The following is a 12,889-nucleotide window of genomic DNA, read 5'->3' as shown; positions in this document are numbered from 1 at the left end:
ATTGACTCCGTCAGAATGCTAATTTGCGATTTCTTAGTTGTTCTAAGTTCTTGAGAAAATTCGTAAGCTCGTGACCGTTCTTCACAGTAAAATAATTGATCATTACAGCTGAAAAACACTCAAAATTTTGGAGAATTGTTTATTGATTCAAACTTTAATGTCCAATTTGAAACATGAACCCAACCTTGTCTATTGTCAAGATCAACAATAAAATCTAACCTTGTACGCTCACTGCTCACTCGTTATTTTTCCTCCTTTCGTTAATTCAAGTATAAATCCGTTCAGTTCAAATCATATCGTCTGATGACCCCTAATTTCTTCACGATAAACCATCTGTGCTTGGCGAATGATGGCTGAAATTCACAGGGACCCCTAATGAAGTAAGACCCTTGCCGAGTTGTGGGGCACCAAATGAAACCATTTATATCTGGAATGCGTCCATTGTTTTGATGAAGATGAGAATGGGAAAACATAATTAAATCTTCCAGAGCATCCCCCATGGGCATCAATTACCGGTTTGATGTACCCGTTCTGTTCAAATTTTCCGGTTGTTTCTTATTTCCGTTGTTGCTTGTCTGTTATATGTTCGAATAATAATGGAGGAAAATAATGGTTGAAGCTTGTACTTTTCTTCGAGTGTGCGTTTTTGTTTTCTTTTTGCCCAGATATTAGGGATGTTGTTTTGTTCTTTCTCGTTTTTTTTTGTATTTTTGAAGCTAATTTATTCATTTTCAAAACGTGTCAAAGATACCATCTTGGGTTGGATAACTTGCGTAGCAAGTAATGAGGAAAAAGCAATATACAAAAACACACGGCAGAGCACTGAATGTATTCCACTTGTTTATTTGTCGAAATTCTTATCGGATTTGTTTTAATTTCAGAAACTTTTTCTTAGCTCATGTAAAGTACAAGTAAGTGTTATATTTTATCTTTATTTACAACCAATAGATCAAGAAAATATTGAGCAAGAATAAATTTTGTCCCAAAATAAGGCACACAGTCTTAGCTTACAACAGCGAATGTTAACGTATCCACTTAAGCTCTAGGATCAAGTTTAGTAACTCTGTTATTACAACTAATCGTAGAAAAGCTTGTTCTCGTAAATGGTTTGTGATTGTGTTATGTACAGTACAAAATGACCCCATCGCCGGGACCATTCGTAAATTTCATCAGACTTTTGTACAGGTTTCTCCTTAAATTAAATACGATATCCCAGAATCATTCCGTTTTCTTCAACTCCGCCGGCCTTCGCTCGATGAATCCTTCCGCCGGCGCCAAGGTGTTGTTATTTTCCAAAACCTGCAGCGCCTTTTTGGCCTCGTCAGTGGCCTTCGCTTTGGCCGCCGACCGTCGATAGTTTTGAATGTAGAAATCCATAAACAGCACGAAAAATATGACAGCATTCAGCAGCAGCAGCGCGGTGATAAACTTGGGAAATGCACAATCCGAAACGAGCGCATTGATGGCATGGGCAATGCAGATGATGAATTGAGCCTGTCGGAATGAATGAAAAGGGGTAGCAAATCAGCAGTTTAAATATGTTGTTTCGGCCGGATTAGCGCAGCCACTTACGATCTGAATTTCGGTCATGTACTTCTTCCACCAGAGGTACTTCTGATAGCGAGGTCCCATCGACGAGAGCAAGTAATAAAAGTACATCAAGGTGTGCACAAAATTGTTGATGATGTTCGGCAAGGTGGCGTTTCCTCCTGGAATGAAAAGCAAAACAAGTAATATCAACTTAATTTCTTTTTTTAGCTCTTTAATGGAAAGTTTATGACAACTTCTTCATTTTCTCAAACATTTACAATTTAACAGAATTTTAGTAGCCGATGTCCGCGAGTTCGAGCCTAAGAGTAAACATCGAACACAGTTGTACCGGATAAATTTTTCAATTACGATCCGCCAACTGTAACGTTAATAAAGTCGCGAATGCCATAAAGATGGTAAAAAGACTATTATCGAAACAAAAAAAAAAGAATTTTAGTAGAATCTCACTATTGCATTATTTTTCTAAAATCAAGAATGAATTTACCGTGATTGGAAATTAATAATATAACCCAAGTAACACAGATAGTTTTATTAGACTCCTCAAGCATCATATAAAACTAAAACTTTATCTAGTAGCGTGCTGTAAAACTTAAAATGTTACTTGGGTAATCCTGCACATGGCCGTAGGAACGGGGGGGGTTTTGGAGGTTACCCCCCCCTGAAGGTCCAAAAATACCAAGTGAAATTTTTTTGCTAAACATAAAATTTGAAATTTCATATCAAATTTTGATGAACAACTAGTTGCACTATTGCTAATCATTCAAGAGTAGCATGCAACAATCTCGACTCCAAAACCTCGAAATCTCATTCCAAGACTACAATTTCACAACAGTTTTTCAAAAAAATTCTCACTTGTTGATAGTAATTGAGTCCCAAATATTGAATCCCAATGAAGTTAGACTAAGATTACCAGATTGTTCGGATTTGGACCAGATTTTCTCACTCCATTTGCAAAATCAAACGGAAATTTCAGTTGCGTTATTAGAATTATGTATTTTGCGTCCGAAAAGTGTTTTTAAACCGATTTTGCCAAAGTAAACATAAACGACTTTTTGGCAACCTTAAATCTGATTCTGATTCGGTTGATATGTTTCGATTAAATAAAAACAATTTGCCACGGGTTTTTTGGCCGGATTTTGGAGAAATTTTAAAACAATATGCCCTAAATTCACAAGGTTTTAGGACAAAATTGCCCGGATATGCCCAACCCAGATACTTTCGGAAAAATATTTAATAAGTATCCATTTTTTTAATATTTCTGGTTAAGGATTCTGATAGAAATTTCGCTTTTTGGTTTCAAATTTAAAAAAAATTCTTATTTGGAATTTAGATCAAGGTTCTGAATTTGAGTTCAAAATACGGAATTAAGACTTGGAACCAAAATCCAAGCTTTGTATTCGGGTTTAGGTCAAATTTAAGTTTTATATTCAATTTTAAAATATCTATAATTAAATTAAATTAAGAATTCAAATTGAACGAGATCGCAGTTTCATAACTTTGATTCTTGATTCATAATAAAATTTTTGAATTCAATCAGAGTCAGTTTAGAAACACAAACCTGGTGAAAATCGCATATAAAAAATAAGATCTGGATTCATTTTAAAGAATTTTTTTTTTGAATAATCTAGATTAAAATTTTGAAAACGTTATTCACAGGATTAAAATTATGAAATATAAAACAATATATGATATTTTTTAACATGTTTTTTATCTTCAAGTAAAACCTAAGCTGGAATTTTCATTTAAAATTTTTTTAACATATATTGGAGATCCTTCAAAATCAAACGTTATACCTAACATCTTAAACTTTATTTGGTTTACAAGAGTAGAGAAAAAACCTTATTTGAACAGTAAACCTTATTTTTTACTATTATTTATGAATATTTGATACATTTTCACCCGTGCTTAAAATGCTTAAAATGCTTATGCTTCCGGTTCAAAAGAAATAGCTTCCTAATGTCAGTGAGTAAAAATTTTTTTTTCTAAATAAAGCGTTCGAAATCCTTTTTTTATGTTTCGATTATAGTCGTTTCCACATCATTGTTCAACTCTCGACTTTTCTCTACGATGCAGTTGGCACACCAATAATTGAAAAACTATCTGGAACAACTGTGTTCGATGTTTACTCTTGGGCTCAAACACATGGACATCACCACAGATGGCAACTGATTTACCAACTGAGCTATATTACAAATCCCCATATTTTTTAAAGCTTCATTAAAAAAATGCCATCTCTCAGGACTTATTTATAAAATAAGAACTTTGAATGCAAAACAACTTTTACTTGAATACTTTGTACTTAGTACATATACATTTTTTCACTTGTGTGTACATTGTTCAAGTAAAAATGTATTGGTAAAAAAATTGTCATCAAAAACCCCCCCTATGAGCCGGTTCTTCCTACGGCCCTGATCCTGCATATGCATTTTACATACTAGTTATACGCATTTTGCCAAAAATATCTTTAAAAAACTTCCGGGTCACGGGTTGTCAAAAGGAGTTGTTTTTTTTTAACTGTTCACTGCTTTCAATTTATTGACGTTAATATATATCGAATTTGAAAAGAAAACATCGCACAAGAGACATTTGAGGCACTGAAAATTTGTTTTAATTATCGAATTTCGGACCATGGGACAGTAACAGAAGTTGTCCACAATAAAAGTTCATCGCGTTTTTCTCGGTTGCATGTTTTTTCCACATGAGCTACTTTTGCGTGAAACGGCAGTATACTAATTTTTAAATTCACAAAACCTTCATAGCTTTAACCAAAAAAACCTATAGCACATAGATTGTACTTACCTGCCAAGAACTTTGTCAAAATCCATGCCTCGATGGGTGTCAGCGAATGATGGTAAAGATGCAGCCACGAGATTTGTGATTTCTTTTTTCTCAGCACGAAAAAGATTGTGTCGGCAAACTCGCTCAGCTTCGAAAGATAGTAGATGTAGCACAGGTTGAACATCTATGGAATAGTAATTTTACGAGCGACATATTAATAAAAGTGGAAACAACATATCAATCACATATAAAAATGCTTACTCTCCTGGATAAAACTCCATCTCCGTAATCGACCGGTTCACATGTGAGGCTGTACCCACGGGCCCATCCCGCTAGCAGATGCTGAAAATATATCCCAGTTGGTTACAGAAAAACCCAACACCCATTTTATATTAAAAAAAAAAAACATTTTCCAAAGTATACCTCAACAAACATATAGGCACTCAGGAACACCTGAAAAAGATTGTAGTAGAACAAGGTGCTGGTTAGCTGCAACGGCTTCCGGTCCCGCATATAGGTCGGTCCGACAATCAACACCCAGGCCAGATAGGTTCCGATCATCGTCAGCGTTGGCAGAGGATTGTCCATGAACGGGAGGTTCTTTGCTCGGGGGTCTATTTTGGAAAAGTGGGAAAAATGTAATAATTTTAATCAATCAAAATCGATAAATGTTGTTGTTGTTTCGATTATAGTCGTTTGTCCATCTTTATGGCATTCGCGACTTTATCAACGTTGCAGTTGGCGGATCGTTATTGAAAAACTTATCTGGTACAACTGTGTTCGATGTTTACTCTTGGGCTCGAACTCGCGGACATCGGCTCAGGGGACAACAGACTTGCCAACTGAGCTATATCACAAGCCCAAAATCGATAAATCGATTAATCGATATCTGGTTAAAATCCTTGATTTTCTTGCATATTAAAGCAAAACAACAAAATACCTGGTTTCAAAGAATCGTATGATGCAATAAATCTCGAATGCGTGTTCATGAAATTCAAGTAGCTTTGGATAAACACTCAACGCTGTTTGATTGTCTGAATGTTTTAAGTTAATCCGAAGTAATTATCCCGTCAAACGAGACAGCAAACATAGCATCGATGGAATAAGTTCCCACCAAACCACCCGAATCCCGGACACATAATTGCTATCATTTTTGGAAATTCAATCAACTGACATCCACTTCACTTCGGTCAGTCGCTTGTTATATTTCTAATAGTTGATGTCACCTATGGCAAATTTCAGTGAACGATTAATCATGTGTTGAACTATAAGATATTGTATTCGAACATCGTCAACAAGACTCGTTTAATGGTATTTCCTAAAATATCAATGCTTAATCGTCAGCAAGAAACTCCCTGGAATACAAATTAATTGAAAAAGATCTACAGTCAGTGACAAAAGCTTAGTAACCAAGATAAATTTCCATCATAATTTTTCTTATTTGCCTTATAATTTGGACTTTTATGGTATACAGTACCGTTCATAATTGTGTAGAAATTGAAAGCACGCACACTGTCACTTCGACTTTGAACTTCCATAACTTTTTACTATGGTGATATTTTTTGATCAAATTTCCTGCGTTAGATAGATCAATTATCACGCTATTCTACCACCAAATTTGAGTTTTCTGGAGTTTGTATGGCCTGAGACACATTAATTCATTCTACGAAAATCGGACTTTTAGGACTGTGGGTGGCAAGCGAACCGGGAAAACCTCAAAACCGTGAAAAAACCGGGAATTTAAAATGGGACCAGGAAACCCGGGAAAAGAACTGGAATTTGAAATCAAAACCGGGAAAATTATTTATGGATTATTTTTTTCTATATCTATATAAAAAAAACCTATTGATACAAAAATTCCATCATTTCATCATGACGAAAATTTTTCTCTGAAGCTGTACTATTCATAGTCCTTTATATGGATAAGTTTTTCAATAACGAACCGCCAACTGCAACGTTGATAAAGTCGCGAATGCCATAAAGATGGTAAAACGACTATAATCGAAACAAAAAAAAAATAGTCCTTTATTTAAGGATTGTGAAGAGCGCGAAAATGTCGGGATAAAAGAGTAAAATGCCTGGAAAAGTCGGGAATTTTATTTAAAAATATAGATTTTTGAACTCAGTGCATACATATTTCGAGCAAAGAATCCGCGTAGAAAAATTTCTCGATCATATACTTTTTCTTAGCTAACGCATATTGTGCACTGCAGTGAATGCTGTTACTTTTTAGTTCTGAGTGATGTGGATTCATACGTTGAAATCAGACAGTTTTCGATTGAATACACATTTCGAAAACTATTTAAGCTTAGCATTTATCTTATAACTGAAATTATTATACATTCAGTAAGAATTTGTTCGAATCTGCATCAGGAGCTCGTTTTTTCAGAAAAACACGTTATACTGAAACGAAACTTGAAAAAAAAAATAGCAGAAATCTATCACACACATTTAAACTGGCAGAGTTATTTTGAAGAGTCTGACAAAAATAGCGAATAATTAAAAAAAAATCAATTTTGATAAAACGTTAAAAGAGAGATATCAATACAGATATTCATCATAACTCGGTCAATTAGTTTTCTGAATAGCTATTTTTTGACGTAACTTAACTTATTTTCAGCTATTTTCAATTGAGCTTACAGTACTTTTATCGAAATTCAAATATAATCATAACCAAACTTCAAGTTTCCATTTGATTGATAAAATATTGAAAAAAAAAAATCTAAATTGTTTTTTTGTGTTATGTGTACTCAAAATTGCCAAAAACTATCAAAACGTAAGTTCAAAAATTAAACGTCAAATTTCTGACAAACGACATAACCACGAAGTACTTATTTCATTTGGTTTCGAAAATAGTTTCTTCTTAATTAACTTTCAATTTCAACTTTTGAGAATCGGGAATTTTCCTATGCAGAAAAAATCCGGAAACAAAAAAATAAAATAAGATACCATAATTTTATTTGGTCAATTAGTAAACGCACAGAATGCAGACGGTGTAAAAAACAACCAAATTTGTGTGTGATTCCTGTATACATTTTTCAATTTAACCAGTAGGATTTTAAATTAAAACATCTAATAAAAACATGCACTTTTGCAATAGGACTGAAAATTCAGACTAAGAATATAGATGAATTTATCAGAAATTAAATAGATTTAGGCATCTAGAACTCAGCGCTTCTAAAATAAAATTTCAAGGTATACATTAAAAAATGATTCAATATGAGAATCGAAATAAAATTTCAGATTGCTTAGCATGACTAAGGTTAATCGATATCTATTTAAAGAACTTTTAAAGAAAAATATCAGAATATCAATTAGTAATCAACCTATAAAATCAAAATTGATATTTGTTTCGAAAATAAAATAAGCGTTAGAAATTGGAATTGAAAATTTAATAATGAATCCAAACTTGAAATTAAGTTATTCAATACGAAATTTATCGAGCATGATTGTGTTCCAAATTTCAGAATTCAGAAGCAAGATTTCTACAGTAAAATTCAGTATTTCAACTTGAAGTTTTAAAAGTGTTATATACATGGCATCATATAAAAACTTTAATTTATCTCATCTGAATAATAAAAATAAAGTATTTTCCTTTACAATAGACGAAGATGGTGTGAAAAACTAAAGAGAAGGTAACAATTTTTGGTTAAGTTAAAGGCTACTAAAATTATTTTCTTACCGTATTATCATCACCATATTCTGGATAACCTTTGAGTTTCAAGATCAACTTAAAAAAAATTAAGTCCTCTTATACTTTTAAGTCCAACTTGCATAAAAATATCATTTTGAAACAGGGAAATCTATAAAATCTCAATCGGGAAAACCGGGAAAAACCGGGAATTTGAAAATGGAAACTTGCTGGCCACCCTGTACTAGAGGATGTTCAAAACATCGTAGGGTTGAGAAGTTCATGTATTAGGTTCTACATATCTTTTATGAACTCCATATCTTTGTTGCATTTTGAGGATTAAACCCAATTCAATTTCTGAAGTCCGTCTACAGCTTTTTTACATGATGTTTGCAAAGTTTCTGATCTTATTTAAATGATGATTTCTCACTTTGAACGTGTGTAGAACCTTCCTTATTTTTTTTATAACTCTTTAACATGGGCATTAGTGGCCGTTTCAATGTATTTTTTCAGATTTTGGGGATATTTAGAGTTTATGAGAAGTCTATAGATTCTGAAGCAAGGAGTTTCTCAACTCAACGATGTTCCAAAAAGATTGTTTGAACATCCGTTAATATGATCAGCATCTTTTCATGAAGTAATTTGGTCTGTCACGTGATGACTGCTTCCAATACGTTATTGAACCCGACAGAATCGCCCATGTTGTATGAGAGTAATTACTATAAAATAACCCTTAAAGTACATACCTACAAATCGTCAAATTTCAACCCCATGGAGCATCTTTAGAGGTGCTTCAAGAATACTTAGAACAACAATTATAGGGAACAATTGGGAACTAGAAAATAGCAGTTCAGGAGATCTGAAAACTATCTCCTTCTACAGTGTTCTGAACAATATTTTAATATGAGCGTCGCGAAACCTTTTAAGTTATGTTTCTGCTCTCGTGAATACCGGAAGTGGTCAAACTTTGATCCTTAATTCGATAGTTATCCCTTTTTCAATATTTAGAATATGTGTTCATTTATTTTAGTTTTCAATTAGATGAATTATCTATTTTTTCGAATACGATTACTTACTTTCGTTCTTTAAAATTATGTGATGAGAAATAAAATAGACATAACACATGTGTTAACTTATTTTTCCAGTAAGGCGAATAAGCAAAATTATGGTGGAAATTGATCTACTAAGATAACTAAGATATAGTGTCTGACAAAAGTTAGTAACTAAAACTTTTATAACTGACTGTATCTTAAATACCATATATTTATGCCTGATTTTGGATGAGATATGACGGAAAGTTCACCACAATCTGGATGTCAAAACTCTCAGAATATCTCATAGAGCATTAGCATGTTTAGATGCATTATAATAATTAATCATAACTTCTTCGGAGGCATTTGTTTAGACTACTTTAAATTATGAAACACTTTTTATTGTACAAAATCTACCTTTAGGAATGTTGGATATTGAAAAATTGCTTTTAAATTCTTAAATTTAGATGTTTCGTGAATAATTTTTAAATGCATGGATGGAAACTGATGAAATTTTCAGTTAAGCTACCTAGTAATGTAATGTGTACGTGCAAAAAAAAATTTGGTGAATCTCTGTCAAGTGGTTTTTGAGACAGCGTCCAATACTAAAGTTCATTGACTAAATTTTTTGGGCAGGATCGAAATCAGCTGAAAATCAACTATTCAACCTAAGCTCACATGATGAATCTCTAAGTCCTAGAGGACCCGATAATCAGCTAAAATTTGAATAAAAATGAAGATTTTTGATTTCATACAGTGAGAGGAATGTGAGAGGTTTTTTCAAGATCAATCCGAAAATATGAATGAAGAGATAAAAAAGTAATTTTTTTCTGACTGATTTGTCTAGCTGACTTTCAAATAGGCTTGACTTCATTTCTACAAGGTAGAAAAGCTGCCTACCGGTAAAATCAACAAAATGCAGTGGTAAAATCGTGCGCAAAATATTTGGACTGCTTGTAGAGAGATATTTTGAAAAGTTTCGTAATGGACAGCAAAACAAACTCTTGGTCTTGGAACAAGCGGCCACCTGACAGGTTTCCTACCAGAAACTTTTCGTTCACAAGTCTCGCCTGTATTTCCCGGAGATAAACAACAATAAAAAATGAAAAATTTAATGTCTAGTACCTGAGCAGGCTAACGATCTGCGGAAACTGCGAATTACTTATGCCTTCATAACTATTGACAGGATGAATGGCTAAAAATACAAAGAAGGTTGCCTCCAAATGCAGCCTTTCTCTCTGCAAATCTCTTCAATAGGTCCCATACGATTTAAACTGTGTTTAAGTTGGATCTGGAATCGTGGTATTACCCAAAAACGGTGGTGGAGTGATAAAAAGTGAAATATGTTGTTTTTGTGCCATAGCAAAACAATCGGCTAAATTTGTTATATCTTTAAAATTTAAAATTTTGAGTTATTTTGTAGGTCAAGCTTCAGGAAACAGCAAACATAATCAAAATTTGCCTTGATTTAAAAAAAGGTGGTTCATAGTATGCATTATAGATGGCACACGTGTTGCCCGAAAATTAAAGTAGAAAAATTTCTTCATCGAACGCTATCTCAAAAACAACTTGACTAAACATCACAAAAATTTGCATATGTAAACATTACGTTTACAAGTAACTTCGCTGAAAATTTCATTAATTTTCATTCATGCATTCAAAAGTTATTCCCAAAACAAAGTGTTGCATTTTTTTCCTTACAACTGTTTGAGTTTAGAGGACCGACTTTTTACTACCTTGAGCCTTTAAGTGGCAATTACTTGTTCATAGCAAGACTTATTTGGTTTTCGCTTGATTAGATACTAACAAAACTTCTGAGAATTAAGCCATAAAATAATATCCGGAAGAAATTCCCTACTAAACACTGTTTTTAATGTTTTCAGAATATAATATTACTGACTGATGTAAAGTGCGTCGTTTGTCTCATTATTTATTTTTTCACTGTAATCATCAAGAATTAAGCTCGTAGCATACGCCACACTAGCCCTTATTAAGTGATCCAAATGATCGGGTGTCTACACAGTAAGACCACCCAAACGACCAATAATTTCAATTCAAGAAACGCATAATAATAAAAATTACCTTTATCGCCATCATCATTGAAATGGTTGCTTCCGATTTACCCATCTCGAAGCCATCGCCGTTTCAGATGAACCTCAGATAGCGCATAAAAATAACAATTCCCTCCTCATAACTTAAGTATTATGGATGCTGGAGAACAAAAATAACCATCCAACAATCCAACCTCTTGAATGGGCCTCATAATTTTAAGAAGTGTGCGCTTTCAGTGCACGTGCGTATGTTTGAAACTGAAAAAAAGAGAAAAAAGTACCAACTCAAATCTTCCGGCCGACTTGACCGCAGTACATTGGCACCTATTTTCTTGAAGAGGCCCAAGATCGCAAGGGCAGGCCTGCCGAGAATATTGGCAATTTGAAGCCCACATTTGTAGTCGGTGGGAAATTGAAGCGTTTCTGCTGTGCAGATCATCATAATCGAGGAAACGAACATTATCTCATCTGTGAAGGTCGATTATTCGGTCAGTTGCCGCCGACCCAATCTCTAGGCCTAGAGAGACCCGCCAGTTCAGGCCAGCGATCCTTTCACCTCGCCGCCAGAGTTGGTCTTGAAATCGGGGGAAGACCCCGTCTATGGTGACCTAGAGAAAGAAGGGAGGGCCCGCATCGAAGGCAGAGATCATAATTTTCATTTTTTAATATACTTCTCTACAGAGACTTCGTGGTTCTGCCTGCCCGTCTTGTTCTAGCTTGGGTTAACTGGCGCGGCAGATGAGGTAGAACTTTTGGTTTTCGAAGCTCGGTGCAATAAATTATTGTTTTCCAGTTGTTTAACAAATCTAGAAAGGATCTTCCGACTCGTCTTAATCGAGTCTAAGCCTATGGCAAGGTCCCCCGGCAGCAATTGCTGGCAGAAACAATTGCTGAAATCATCATCCCGCGAATCGATAATTTGAATCATTCGTTCGGCTGTCTGTTGAAGGTAAATAACTAAGCAGCAACCGGGCAAGGTTAGGGGCGGCTAACTTTGTCGTTGGGAAAGGATGATTCAAGATTATCGGTGAATGTTATTACTTTAATTAGGTGTACTCTATAAAAATTATGAGAGAAAAATCTTCATAACAATATCCATAATTTATTCGTAAAACTAATAATATTTTTTTCTTTCTTTTCAGGTAAGTTTCAATTGAGTTTCACATTGAATCGGTAAAGTATATTCAACAAAATTAAAAGCAATTTGTTTACTAGCGTCTTAAATAGTTAAAATTTCAAAACGATATTTTTTTAGAGATCTGTTGAAAACAGTTAGTTTTAACTATAAATCAATACAGGTATTGCAAAACAATCATGTTCTGGAAGCTTCACGACAACCAATCGACTATATTACAAAAATGTCAAAATAAAGCATATAACTTGAGTTGAACAGCATTTCGATATTATCACTGCTTTGCAGATTGAAAACAAATCTCACCAACAGAACCGAACTACTCTTATCTCTTAAGATTTTTAACGTTAGGAATTTGAAATATTAAACTAAAATTTCAGTTTCATTGGTTTTGATTTGGAAAATGAATGTGTTTACACAAAAAAAAATGAAAGTTGTACACACTTTGTCAAAGCCGCGGAAGACGTCCGTGAGATGCGAAACCTTGGAAGTGAGACGTAAGATGATAGACGAAAAACGTGAAAGTTGAAACATAAGACGTGAAATGTGTGATAGAAGACCTGAGGCGCTAGACATTGGCATCACACATGAGAAAAGAGAGATGAGACATGAGACGTTTATCGACACATGACACGTAAGATAAGCGACGTGAAAAATAAAAATGTGAGATTTAAAAAGAGAAACTTGAAAAGTGAGGCGTAAGATAAAGGACATG

General features: G+C 34.1%; 1 protein-coding gene across 1 annotated transcript in view; it reads right to left on the bottom strand.

Annotated features, from left to right (window-relative positions):
• Positions 1–800: 800 nt before the first annotated feature.
• The window catches only part of LOC129745282 (elongation of very long chain fatty acids protein AAEL008004-like), a 28,592-nt gene continuing 16,503 nt past the window's right edge, over positions 801–12,889 (bottom strand). The window contains exons 2-6 of the mRNA XM_055738258.1: positions 4,753–4,943; positions 4,591–4,671; positions 4,351–4,513; positions 1,573–1,709; positions 801–1,494 (exon numbers count right to left, since the gene is read on the bottom strand). Coding sequence (XP_055594233.1) covers positions 1,219–1,494; positions 1,573–1,709; positions 4,351–4,513; positions 4,591–4,671; positions 4,753–4,943 — 848 coding nt within the window. The 3' untranslated portion in view covers positions 801–1,218. The remainder of the gene's footprint in view (positions 1,495–1,572; positions 1,710–4,350; positions 4,514–4,590; positions 4,672–4,752; positions 4,944–12,889) is intronic.

The sequence above is a fragment of the Uranotaenia lowii genome, chromosome 2 (genome assembly GCF_029784155.1).
Source record: "Uranotaenia lowii strain MFRU-FL chromosome 2, ASM2978415v1, whole genome shotgun sequence".
NCBI classification, from domain to species: domain Eukaryota; kingdom Metazoa; phylum Arthropoda; class Insecta; order Diptera; family Culicidae; genus Uranotaenia; species Uranotaenia lowii.
Note: the sequence above shows the minus strand (reverse complement) of the source record. Positions and strands in the feature narration are given on the sequence as shown.